We start from the raw sequence: 14,067 nt of genomic DNA, 5'->3' as shown, positions 1-14,067 counted from the left end.
TTGTGTAAGAAGAAATAAATGTGAAGGGAAAGCTGGATAAATTAAATATTACATGCAGGTCAGGTACCACTGTGGGGTGTTTTCTGCCTTTTTCTAAAATTCAGCTCTGGAAAATGCTTTTGATCTTTTCAGGGATGAAAGAGGGATGGAAAAAGGCAGGAAGGCAGGAAGGAAGGCAGGAAGGAAGGCAGGAAGGCAGGAAGGAAGGGAAATTCTTTAGTCTGCCATCTTTAACAGTGGTGGCACCAGCCTGTGCCATGGGGACACAGGAAGGCATAAGCCAAACCCAGAACATTTGTTTCATTTGTTTATGACATAATTCCTTTCCTGGAGACCAGCAGCAGCTTCTGGGATCCACAGTCAGTATATCAGCACCAGTGGCACTGCAGGGTAAGCTGCTGGCAGGTGAACGTGGTAAAAACCAAACACCTGCATGAACTGTGCAGTGGCAGCTCCATTACAGCGAGGATTCTTCCAGCTCACTTTTTGTGATACTGAACTCCAGCAAACACCAATCTCGCATGTGTTTGTAGTGCTCTGGCCCCTCTAACTCACCATCAAGTGCTGCATGTGGCTTCAGAGCCCAGAGACCATCAGCTTCTCTGCAAGCTGCTGCCCGAGGTGGTGTCACTGTATAACGGAACAGGGACTGGCTAGAGCGGGGTTACCATTACTTTAATTTAAATAGCAGTCAACATTCACCATGCAGACTGGTAATACCATGCACCTGTAACAAATGTAAAAGCCAAATACCTGCACACTGTGTGTCCTTCAAGGAAAAAGTTATGGAAAAATCTGTAGTTCAAAATACAGATCCACTCCAGCTCAAAGTACAGATGGTATCTGAGCCAAAGGGGCTCAGGTCTCATTTCTGTACTCACTGCCAAATAGAAGCTTGAAAGCAAGTTGAGAATAGACACAGGAGATTTATTATGGGTTACCTCTAATATAGATTTTATATTTAAATTACATCATTGGTATCTTTTATTAATCTAAAGAAATCAGCCTCAGGTTGAGACAATTCCCTGCGCATCCTCTTTTTATATAATTACTGTATAATGAAAAATCTAACCACACACAGGTGGTGGGGTCCAGGTCTCCCTCATCCACATGAAAGGTCAGAACTCTAGGACAGAGCTTTTATACACTTCATGTTTTGAAGCCTTTCCAGTGGATGCACAGACCCATCTACAGCTAATTTTTAAACAAGGCTATTGTCTGCAAGTTTATAAAGGTCAATATCTTCCTCCCCTTTCATCCTTGTCAAGCCACAGCCCAGAGGATTAAACCTATGCATCCTGTGTAGGTGGCACAGAGCCATGTCCTTGCATCTGGAACTCAGATTTGTGTGTGTGGCGTTGCCACCCCAACAGGAGCTGCAGACCACTCCTCCTTGTCCTCTAAAACAGGGTACACTCAACAGTAAAGACTCTTGTTCATCCGGAGGGGAGCTACTGGTTGGAACTGTCCAGCCTCAAGGATTCTGGTCATGGACATGGCTGTCTGTACAAGAGAAAAACAAATTCTGAGATAACAGTAACACCTTTCTTTGAAGTGTATCCTGAAATGGCAATTAAAAGCAAATAATTGCTGAACTTCTACAGACATTGCTGAACTAATCACAGTTGCTGTGATCTAGAAATGACCACAATCTCTTTGGGCACATCCTGATTTAATGCCCCAAATCAGTCTGCTTCTGCCTCTGCCCACACACAACAAGATCTGCCCTGTGTTGAATTTCATTATTAAAAGGCAAGGAGGAGCTCTAGATGTACCAGATCAATCTCTGATTTAATCAGAGTTCATTTTTCAGCTTCATTGGATCAGTCACATGTGATTTAGCCAAGGGACGCAGAGGTGACACAAGCAAAGGCAGAATTCTAGGGGCATGGGAAGTGCTGAAGCCAAACAGGGAAATTTTACAGAGCACCAAAGGCCACTGCTTCTGTGTGAGGGCTTGGCAAGGGCTGCATTTCTCTTAAAGCATCTTGCTCCTGCTTTAAGAACCTAAGTCCTTAAATGGATGTAGGATGCTTGTTTTTCAAGTGACCTGCATTCAGCTGATGCTTTTTCCTGGCAGCAAAATGCCTGGTGCAGATTCAGTGAGGCTGTGTCAAGCCTGTGTGCTGCTGCATGTGTCTGGTCACAACAATTTGCAGAGCAAGCTGCTGAAAAATTGAGTTACAAATCCGAGGCTTGTATCATTTTGCTGGATGCTGACAGTGACTATGTCTAGATCATGCATCTACCTGAGAGGCCACCATGGAATCATACAGTGGTTTGGTTTGGAAGTGACTTTTAAAGGCCGTCTAGTCCAGCCCCCTGTACTGAGCAGGGACAGCTGCAAACAGACCAGGCTGCTCAGGGCCCCATCCAGCCCAATCTTGAATGTTTCCAGCCATCCACACCTTTCTGGGCAGCCTGTGCCAGTGTTTTACAGTCCTTTTCTAGATTAAAACCAGCCCCTTGTCCTATCACAACAGGCTCCGCTAAAAATTTTGTCACCATTTTTCTTATAATGCCCCTTTAGGTACTAGGAGGATTCTGTAAGGCCTCCCCACATCCTTCTGCAGGCTGAACAACCCCAACTTTCTCAGGCTGACTTCCCAGGATGTGCTCCAATCCATCTTTGGGGCCCTGCCCTGGACTTGCTCCAACAGCTCCTCATCTTTCCTGGGGACACCAGAGCTGATGCAGTCCTGCAGGTGGGGTCTCACCAGAGCAAAGCAGAGAGGAACTCCCTCCCTGGCCCTGCTGCCCACGCTGCTTTGGATGCAGCCCAGGACACGTTTGGCTCTCTGTGCTGTGAGAGCCCATGGCTGGGTCATGTCCAGCCTCTCCTCTCCTCCCCCAGCACCCCGAGCCCTACTCAGCAGGGCTGCTCTCCATCTGTCCATCCCCAGCCTGTGCTCATACCAGGGTTTGCCCTGATCTGGGTGCAGCGCCTTGCACTTGGCCTTGTTATACCTCCTGAGATTCCCTCAGGCCCACTTGGAATCAGTACTGATTGCTGATGACTGGCATGTGAATTTCAAATTCCAGTTCTCAGCTAAGGCAAGCAGTTCTTCAAGGCACAAGATCCACATTTGGATACCTGAATGTGTTTTTTTTTCAAGCTCCAGAAGTTTAAAACATTCATGGGTTGAGCAGTAAGCTCTCCAGGGCAGAGCAGCAAGCAAGTAAGTATCTGAGAGGAGTTTATTAGTACAGCTGTATTTTGTTGGGGTTAGTTTTTACAGAAGTTTGACCAAAAGGTAGGGTTTTTCTTTCAGCCTTTGGAACAGCTTAACTCCAGTATTTATAAAATACCTCAGCTGATTCATGACTGGCAGGAACTGGTTGTCATTGCTGGTGCACTCATAAAATAAGTTTCAACTCAGTGAATCCAATAAGCTTCCTTCATCTGCCTGCAACTGGAATTCTGTTTGTTCACCAAAGAGAAAGTTCATTATACCTCTGACTGAGAAAGAGTTTTTAGACCATTTTAGAATCTTGCTGTGGGCTCTGTTTCCAAAGACACACTGTTAGGATGTCTCTGTGCTTTGGGATCACTGGGCAAGGTTAGCAAGCTTACTAAGAGGAGTCAAATAGAGCAGAGGGGTTGCAATGTGAAAGCAAAGGTAAACAGACTAGAAACTGCTTCACATCTGATCGGGAATGAATAAAAATTGAAAACACTAAGTGATGGCTGTATTTCCTTTCCCAGGAATTGCAGCAGTTGTGTTTGCATGGAGCACCAGTGGCATCTAGTGACCGTACCAAGAAGATCCCCTCAAATGGGTGTGAGCACAGAAAGCCTCAGTGCAGACTGGGCCGGAGCTCCCATCACTGCCCTGCTGCTGGTGATGGCTGCAAAGCTGCTCTAACCTGCAGCAGCAGTACTGCAGCTCGGGGGCCAGACGCTGTAGCTCGTTTACCGAAGATGCTATCGTGTCTGGCCAAGCGCAATAGTGAAATCCTTCCTAACTCTGTCACAGCAGCCTGGAGGCTCAGCAGCAGTGTGGCACAACTTGCCTCTGCCACGATGGCAGAAGCAGCACCTCTTCAGCACAAACACTTTGTGGAACAAACACTTTCCAGTCGGGACAGAAATCAGTGACTCAGCGCTGGCTGCTGGGCACAGAGAACGTGTCCGGCAGCACCGAGTCACCTGGCCCTCTGCCAAGCAGACAAGAGTCCTTTTGTTCCCTCTGGAGAAAGGCCTCTTCTCCGAGAGCTCTGGAGGCCAGACTGAACAGTATTGTTGTAACTGGGTGAAAAGTTTACCAGTGCAGGGGAAACAGTATAAAAATTATCATACACAGTAATTTGGAGTTCAAAAGGGCATTATGTATGCCCAATGTAAGTAGTGTGGGAACAAGCAGAAGACAATCAGGTCTGTACATTGCTGCAGATAAAACAGAGCAATAGACCTACATTTATGAAAAGAAAAATAAAAATAAAGTAAAAAAGGAATCTAATTTCATTAAGAGATGTCATGAGAAGAGTAAGAGAAGCTGTAATTATAAGTCACAGTTGGGTAAAAAAATTGTACAATTTCTGACACTCTTTTCAGTGCCTGGAACTACACGTTCATACTTTGTAAGGTTCCACTCAGCTCTCCTCTCCCTGAGCATCTGTGAGTCGTTGCTGGTGAGTTGTAAATCTTTGGCCTATCAAAGTCTTAACATTGGACTTCTATGGCTATGCTGGGTGGGTGCTAGAGACCTTTCCTACTTTTCCTAAGAACAAAGTTACTTTCTTCTTGCTGGCTGAACACCTTCCTTCCACAGCAGTCCTTGTGATGTGTCTGCACAGACTGGCACCTGCCCTTCACTCTGGGTTTGTACCCATGTGTCATCCACAGCAGCTGGAACGATTAGGAAAGGAAAGCAGGGTGGAGGAGCCATCATGGACTGTGAGCAGCAGGAGCAGAGCAACACCACTGCTTGTGCCCAAAAGGGGGTGAAACCTGCCTGGGAACTACTGCCCATGAGCCCTTCGTCACTGAACAGGCTGTGTGATGCACTGGATCTGGGGTTTTCAGCATGTCTGACCCTCTGAGGGCCTGTGAGGCTTTCCAGTCCATTCCCACCTTCTGCCCCTTTGGAGGATCCCTCCAGCTAAGTCCCTTGTCATGTCCCCTGCAAGGGGAGGCCAATCAGCCTGGAAGGGAAGAATCACCATGAGTTTGGAAGCTCAAGTGGAGCCCACAGAGGCAGTCCAGCACCCAGCAGGAACCACCATGACAGCTGCTGCCTCAGGTTCACATTTTGTGGTGTTTATTATTCTTTTCGTTCTTGGCCATGTCTCCATTATTATTGTTCTTTCCATGTGAAGGAGGAAATTCTGCTTATGAACCAGTGTTTGTGGTCCCTGCTGTGCACACAGCTGCCCAGATCAGCACCCTGCTGTGGGTGAGCTGCCGGCCCAACATCCAGCTCAGCTCTGTGTGGTGTACTCAACCCAGACAAAACTGGATGACTGCCCCAAGGGAAAGCTTGCCATTCTCTGATGTGCTGTGTTCCTGCAGGACTCCATTCTTGGCCATTTCCTTCAGTTGTCAGAGAAAAGACACTGGGCTAAGTCAATCAGCATGGTTATCCTTGTCTTCCTGAAAACTCTCATCAAACACTCAGACAATGAGTACCAGCAAGGGTTGGGAGTTCACAAAGGCAAAATACAAGCCAAACAGAGGGGAATAGTTGCAAAACTATTGAGTCCTGAGATACAGAAAGCATTTGACTTTCCTGATGCATTATTCAAAAAATGAGGAAAAGATCAAAAAATTTCCCCATGACACCAACAAATATAAAACATCAGAAAACCAACAAGCAAGAACAGAACCCCATGAGAGGAGGCCCTTTTAGATAGCTCAGTGTGAAGTGAGTCACAGTGAACCTCATCAGAGGGCTCTCCACTGGCATCTCCCCTCTGCCAGGGCAGAGAAACCACTGGGGTACAAAGTGGGCAGACAGTACCACTGCAGGATGTGCACCTTGCTAGCATCAGGCCAGTCCATGACCACTTAGAACACAGCAAAGATGGGCAGGAAGTAGCATGTCATGCATTTGTTGTTTGAAATTTAAAAACCTAAAAAGCCACACAGACACCAAGGAGTTTGCTTTCCCTCAGAACTTCTTGTACCTTTTGCCTGGACGAGTCAATCCTTCCCTTCTCTCAAGCTCTCCATCCACACGCATTGCCTCTGGTGCCACCACTACGCCTGCCTGCTAATTTGTGGCAAACCAGTGTGGTTTGATATAGTTTTATCAGAAAAAGACTTTGAAGCATTTGTGGTTCTTTCTAAACCTGGGGTGAGCCAGCAAGTGCTGTGTGCTGCTTGTAGGTCAAAGCACAGCTGAGATGACATCCTGCAGACTGGGGGAGGCTGGGCCTGAGCATGGTCTGACCCTGCAAACCACTTCTATGTCCTAAACTGTGTCAAATATCTTGTATCAGCCCATCAGCCAGTGCAAGCCCTGAGGGCTCCTCATTGGGGAAGGGTGTGAGAGGAGACCCTTCCTTCACCCGTGCATTTTCCTGCAGTGTGCTGGATTCCCCCTCCCACAAAGCAGCCCACCTTCCCAAGGCCACTGTTAACACAGATGTGTGCAAAGGTGTCTGAGCAGCTTCTGGCTGCCTGAGAAATCAGTCACCTCCCCAGTCCCTGCTGGCTGATGGCACACAGCCTGAGGGTGCTTGCCTGGCATGACTGTGCATCTCAGATCACTGGCAGGCCTCTAGGGAACCCCCCTGCCTTGAGTGAATCTTTCACCAATTAAACACAAGCAAAATTGGAGCAAATGAAGCATTGACTAGAATAGGTATGCATTTGGATGAGTTTTCTATCTCTTCATACTTCAGTGGAGCTGCTGTCAGATGATCCTGGCTCCCTGCCACTCAGCCAGGTGCTACTACTGCCCATGGATGGGCACAAGATAACTCCTTGCAAAGAAGGTCAAGGAAAACTACAGTACAGTGAAACAACTCACCTTATTTCTGTATGAAATATTTCAAGCAGTTTTAAATAGATGTTGTGAAAGTTTGATACAGGTTTTAAGTCTTGAATTTTGAAAATGAGCTTTTACCTGAGTTGGAAATGTATGGGGCTATGTAAAGGGCTGCATTTTACTTTTGCATGAAAGAATGTTTTGCTGCCTTTCTAGTAACCACTTAGGTTGCTTTGAGTGGAGGTAGGATTTTTGTGAGTTACACAAAATTGAATTTGCACAATAGCTACAGTTGTGGATGAAACCAATTTTTGCTAACAACAATTCTGAAAAACTTATCTCTTCTATCTGCTATTTTTACCCCCAAAGCGTAGACAGTTTCTCATAATCTCTGAATAGCTGTGGACCTGTTTCCACTTGTAGACGTGTAAGTGTCTGCAAAATGGAATCAATTGCCTGCCCTTTGAAAGCTTTCATTTGATGATGGTGAAACATATGCTCAGAAGTAAAAGTCAACATGATCCTATTAAAATCCTTTAAAAAAAAAACAAACCCAAAGGGAAAAAACCCCAAAACCAAAAAACACCACCAAAAGAACTCCAAAAAACAAAACTCTAGGAATTTTAAAAGCCCCCAACAAACAGAAATGTCATTTGGTCACATGGAAGAGAGCATTTGAACAAGAAGACTCAAGGAGAACAAAATGTTTACAGAGCAGATTCCCACCATCATACTTCCCAGCACTCTCAGTGCTGTGATGCCACTCTTCCAAGCACAACTTCCTTCATCACTAGACCTCATTTTCTCAAGGGATTGTTTAAGGAACAATAATGGGAAATGGAGTTCCCTGGTTCTCTGAGCCTCATCTTAATGTTCTGTCTCAGTACTAAGCAATGAAGTTGTTTTTGCTGTATGTTCCAACAGTATTTCAGGTAGAGAGTGAATATCCTTTGAGGTACAGAAATGTACCTTTGAGGTAGCTAACATGACACATTATTTTCTCATCAAGCAGTGCTTTAAGAGAATTTCCTGCAGCAAGCATCATCAAACTAATGCACTGAGCAGCTGTGGTTCCTTCACCTCAATCCTAACAGCCCAAGACCTGAATGCACACTTGTAAATTACTATTAGTTCTGAATCATTAGAATGTGTTGTTCTTTCCCCAGAGCTATATCCATGCATAATTTACTGATTTCCCACTGCTTACTTCATAAAATGTTGAAAATCCATGCACATACTTGGACCATTTTAGCAGGTTTTACAGACTGACAGTCCTTTTATTTGTATGGGTTCAGCATACAGCCGTGTGATACACTGAAGCTAAGAAAAACTGGGGAGGATGATTCACAGGAAAATTTTTGAGAAGTCCATTTCTTCTAATTCAGTGCAAAAACAATTCACATACAGTCAATAATCAGAGACTGAATTCTACATTATTTTAAATTTACTTAGTGCTGTAAGTAATCATTAGTGACAATACTACTATTGCCTGGAAATAAGGCAGGGGCAAGATCTGACCTACGTCTGTTTTATAATTATAGTGTTCATAGTTGTATATTACTTTATATGCATACACTTATATGAAACAACAGCAAAATAAAACTGTTCCCACAACATTGAACAGAGTATATTGTACAGCTTATAAGTTATGGTATACAGTAAATCTGGTGTCACATACTATAGGTTATGGAATACATTCATAGACAATGATATATATTAATTTGCAAATTTAACAAAGAATTTTTAAAGCAAGTAAGATATTACATACAATGGTGCTGATTCATTATTACTGCAGTTTAAAATATTGGCCCTTTCATGCCACAGGAAACTTGGAATCAAGGTAATGCATCACAGTCAGTACATACCATCTGACAGAGCTGCAATGATTTAAGAACAACCTGAATTTCTTGGAGTTTGAGTACTTGAATTTGCAGTCCTGAAGTTGAATGATGTAGGTTTAGTTTCTCTGTCTGGCTCTGTTATATACATATAAATACTTGTCATACAGTATTTATCAGCTCTGCTTTTTGATTTGGAAATAAATACTCAGTTTATCACTTTCTTTCACACCACAGAGGAACCAAGACATGGAAGCCCGAGGGCACATCCCACTGACATGGTGGCTGATGTGTTGGCTTTTAATGGGAAGTGGCACTCTAAGTATCTAATCACTCTATTTATAGAATTTAAACCCCTAAACTACTTTGGAACATTCATATATTTTACCTATGCTAAGCTGGCAAATATTATTTAACTACAAGTCTAATCTAGATAATAGCTTTTAAATCCATTGAAGCCAAGATGCATCAGAATAATAATCATACAACTATACAAATAGTTGTACCTAATTCCTAATTTCATAGTGCTGCAACTCTTCAGCAGTAAGTAACAGAAATGTATGTATGTACACCTGTAACAGAGAAAGAGCAAACCTATGTTGTGGATGGATTTGTGTCTGCTGTTCTCATGCTCAATGTTTAGGTTTATATTAAAAATAGTATCAGCAGAGAATTGCTGTGGGAAGAGAAGCACAACATGCTGCTCAAGAATATCTGAAGCCAGATGTCACAAAGTGACACTTTTATAATTGCTAGGGATGCTTGTGCTTCTGTTTGTGGTGGCTTCTCCAGCTACTCCCAGAGTATGATGATGAGGTCGGATGGGGAAGCTGCTTAACAGTGAAAAAACTGTTACACCTGTCTGCTGCACTGGACAATTGGTCCTTTGAGCTCAGCTAGACTGGAGGCAGCCATGGGGTCTGAGGGGTTAAAGGCAGCTGGTGATTTAATGTCTGAGTTAGACCTTAAGAAACAGTATGCTTCACATTGTAAATTAATATTTATTTTACACAGGACCATCAGAATTAACAATAGGGTGCCAGAGTGCATCTTCACTAATCTATCCCATAACATCATGGAAGTACAATTTTCAAAGTCACATATTTATATATCTGGTAACCACTTTTGTCCCTGTTATTTAACTAGCAATTAGAAATGCTTTGGGACACACATACACATGCACACATTAAAAAAAGGCAATACAAATTCTTTTGTTGCTGTCAGAAATAATGAGTATCAGCACATCATCGTTTCCTTGTCCCGCTGCTGCCACTGGCAGATTTATTGAAACTTCTGCTCATTTGTGGGAAGTGTACTGTTGGTGTTCTTTCAGTGGGGCCATATAGCCCTAAATTCCTGGCTGTGGCTGACTTTCGAAGAGGCTTGACACTGGGAAAAGGATTGAAGACTTGTGGCTTTGGGTTCCCAGGCTGGGGTGATTTAGCCAGGTTTCCACTGTCTCTGGATGAAGTGGAAGACTCTGACAAACATGGCTGGCTGGACCGATGGGATGTTGGCTCCACATCAGTTTGGGTATCTGAGGTGAGTTCCAGTGCTTCCAGTTTTAGCTGAACCATGGACACGTTTGTACCGCTGTCCATAGAGTCTGCCTCAGATGACTGCTGCTCAGCTTTCCGAGTAGTCCTGTCATCCAAACCACCTTCTTCTCTTTCTCCAAAGTCAGAATGTTTGGAAGCCTCCTCCTTTGCACCAGGACTATTTGTTTTGCAGCTCTCACTCTGCTCATCTATCAGGCCTACAGTATCTCCATAGCCCAGCTGGCCTTTGGCCCTAGCAATGTTCTTCCGATGGACTCGGATGTGAGTGCGCCATGGAGAGTTCAGTTTTGTCTTAAGATCTTCTTGGGGAATGGGAGACATCTTCCCCGTAGCATGGCTTGGGATGTGAATTACAGCATTTTTGAGAGACTTGTTATTCAATTTCATCTTCTTTCCTAAAAGGAGGTGGTTTATCACTGGGGAATGGTTTACCTGAGAAGGGAGGAGGCTGGTAACTGGCCCCTTGTCTGAAAGAAAGTATTTAAAAGAAACATAGTATTGTTAAAGAACAAAACAAATTAATGTTCTAAGGATCTACCACCAAATTTGATACCTTTATTGAGATATGGCAAAGGTTTGTAGGACAGAATGTATATTAAAAAAACAACCCAAACTTAACAATCATCACTGAATTTCACTTATGTCTTAGAGTTGAACACAAAGCAGCACCTTCTATATATAAGGATTTTCTGCCCTCCCTTACTGCTTTGCACCTGTGGGGAATCCCAAAGCCAGGAATACCATGAAAATATATAATTTTTAAAATAGCATCTTGATTTTGGAATTGAACTATAATAGTTGAACATTAATTTTGGCTTCTGATATTCCCCCTCTCCTTCACTTCTCTTCCAACAGCAAGAGGCAATTCAGTCTCCATATGAGGTCAGTCACACAAGCCTCTCCATGAGGGTTGTGTGACTGGAAAATGGAAAACAAACTGAAGTACTATTAATGCATAAAAGCACATCTTATTAAGCCAGAGTAGTAGACTCAGAATTAGTGATTAGATGACAGTTTGATTAAATGACAAACCCAGCCCTGTATCATGATTAGTAAGATTAGAAAGATTTGTGTTTGGAAGGTAGGGGTTGGCATTCTTGGGAATCAACATTTTACTGTTTGCACTGTTTCTGCTGGCCTCTGTTCAAAGCAAAACACTTCACTAATATTTAAAAAAAATCCTTCTAAACCACATAAATAAAAAAATTGCAGTTCCATGTATTCCAATGCTCCTGGTAGCACAGGTTTAGACAATCTAGAAGAGAAATAACAATTCTCCACAGTGACCCATTTGAACAGTGAATTTCAATAGCGAACTTAGTAGGATGACACCTAAGCAGGAGGAATGAGTGGGGTGAGCTGTGTTCAGCTTGCACGCCCAGTAAAACCTTCAGCTGTGCATTTCATGCCAACCCTTGCACTGCTGAGTCTGACAGTTTGGGTGACAGACTCCATAACATGGGCTGTTAAATAAGAGACTGATGTCCAGCTAAGTCCTCACAACAGAATCATTATGGCTAAGGAAACTGCCAGCCACAATGGAACATCTAAGCCAGTTCCTTCAGTTGCATAATTTGCCATACCCAGATGAACTCAGAGGAGTTTAGATAATACAGACTAGCTAGGAATCCACCTGCCACATGATCTGAAGCATCCTCATCTCTGCATTCAATTTTTTCAGTGCATCAATATGTCAATCCCAAGAATGCCAAAGACTTAAAGTTTTTTAATCAGCGAGATCAACACAATGCACCCAGATAGCAAAGCCACTTTTAAATACCATTGTTTGGTTGGTCCCTGGGACCTAAGAAAACCCCAGGGTCATCATCTTCAGATCCTGACAAAAGAAGAAGAAATATCACCTTCTTGTTTTCTGCCTGCATGAAGTGGTACCCACTTTACTGCTAATGTTACATCATTTACTACAATGTTATATCATCAGTCTTTCTTATTTTGTCTATTTGCTTAAATGTAAAAGAATGTCATTTGCCTGATGAAGTTAGTTTGCGATAAATCAGGGAATGAAGCACATTTTGGATGTGTTACCTGCTCTGATATACACATGGTGAACCTGCTGCTGCTGCTTCTTCTTTATCCTGGAATATTGCTTTTTCAGTGCATTAATATCAGTGGTCATACGCTCCATCATCATGCTGTTAAAAGCAGTCTGATAGTCACTTCTGCAAGAATCTATTGCTCCTGGACTTAATTCTGCAATGTTACTGGAACCAAGACTTTGTTCTTCATTCTGATCTGTAGAAGGAGGGAATAAAGTGGAGGTGAGGAATAAATTGGCATACTTAAGAGATGTATCTGTACTTCTGTAGCTTATTTCCAAAGGAAGTCTGTGTCTGATTCCTACCATTTTATTTAACTGTAGTCTTCAATTAAAATTTTATTATAATATGTATATTATTTAACTAAGCTGGGCTATTTACAATAAGAAGTATTATAAATAGCACTACTGCTTAAGATTATCAGGGGTTTGAAGGGAAGTTAAAGAGTGCAAAAGTCAATTAACATGGCAGTCCAAAGTTGTAAGCATAGCTTCTCAAATATCCAAAAGTACATTGAGCCACCACTGAAGTAATTCAATAACAGATTATTATTGTTGTAGAGGCCAAAAATTCAAGTTATAAAATACATTACAGTCAAGCAGGCATGAAATTAAACAACCAACCTAGTGCTACCAGCAAGAAGCATCAAGAAAGAGAATACCACAGGGAGAAAGCTGCTAGTAGCAACAAAAAGGATAGGCACAGAGCAGCTGAGGATCAGACAACTTGGGAGTGTCTCTGGCCAACAGCTGCAGAGCATTAGCAGCAGAGCTGTTTATTTTCACAGCTGTTTCTGATGCACCAACCTGGCACTACAGGGTCAGGAGGATAACTCTTTTTCAAGGAATGTTTATTTGTCTTTGGCTTAGTTTGCAACAGCAGTTTGATGTTCTGACTAAGTACTAGCTTGAAGCAGCAGGTAGAGTGTCCCCCAAGAAGGGAAAAACAAAACACCACAGCAAGGAAAATTGCAGCTTACAGGTCTCAGTAAAACCAAGACACAAGAAAGATGAAGCGTGAACAGCGACTTGTTGCATCAGTCTGGGGTTTTTTGAGGGTAAGGTGGTGGTGAGTTGGGGATAAATAAAAATGGCCTCTCCCAAGATACTGTGAAATCACTGTTTATCCAGTACCATTTCATAAAGGCTGCTACTTTTCTTGTATGGATCAGCATTTTGTACTGCTTATAGAGAATTTGCACCGGCGTTCTTACAATTCTGTCAAGAAATTTCCTTGCAGAAGGATTTGAAAAATGGTGACATTTTGAATATATTCAAAACATACAACAATCTGGAGGTTTGGCCAAAAGGGCAGTGAAATCACCTGCAGAGTTCACTCACTGCTGATAGGTTCCAGTATTAGCTATGCATATGTTAATAAAGATCAAGATAATGTATTAAAGGAACTCCTTCCAGAAAATGCTGGCTACTTAACAGCTGTCTCAGAAATATGCATGGATTTAGAGTAGAATTTTTTCAAATATGGTTCTTTTTTTGTGTCTGAGCAACACTATGGGCTTGTTTTGTTACTATTACTGCAGCCAAATCCTTAACTCACACCATCATTTACTGCACACCTACAGCCTTCCAACCTGGCTTTGGCAACAGCTTCATGGAGGACAGAACAATTCATTTGGTACCTGCTGTAACCTCTGTGTGCACAGAAAACACATCTTTCATAG

The 14,067-nt window shown here is 42.9% G+C and overlaps 1 protein-coding gene across 6 annotated transcripts in view; it reads right to left on the bottom strand.

Annotated features, from left to right (window-relative positions):
- Positions 1-8,188: 8,188 nt before the first annotated feature.
- Positions 8,189-14,067, bottom strand: part of TBC1D30 (TBC1 domain family member 30) — a 52,920-nt gene continuing 47,041 nt past the window's right edge. For 4 of the 6 annotated variants that reach the window (XM_064701870.1, XM_064701873.1, XM_064701868.1 and 1 more), the window contains 3 exons: positions 12,376-12,582; positions 12,110-12,166; positions 8,189-10,796 (listed from right to left, as the gene is read on the bottom strand). In XM_064701870.1, coding sequence (XP_064557940.1) covers positions 10,015-10,796; positions 12,110-12,166; positions 12,376-12,582 — 1,046 coding nt within the window. In that variant the 3' untranslated portion in view covers positions 8,189-10,014. The remainder of the gene's footprint in view (positions 10,797-12,109; positions 12,167-12,375; positions 12,583-14,067) is intronic. The other 2 variants (XM_064701869.1, XM_064701872.1) reach the window with 1 other exon arrangement.

This window comes from Zonotrichia leucophrys, chromosome 1A, assembly GCF_028769735.1.
Source record: "Zonotrichia leucophrys gambelii isolate GWCS_2022_RI chromosome 1A, RI_Zleu_2.0, whole genome shotgun sequence".
NCBI classification, from domain to species: domain Eukaryota; kingdom Metazoa; phylum Chordata; class Aves; order Passeriformes; family Passerellidae; genus Zonotrichia; species Zonotrichia leucophrys.
This window is presented reverse-complemented; position numbering and strand designations above follow the sequence as displayed.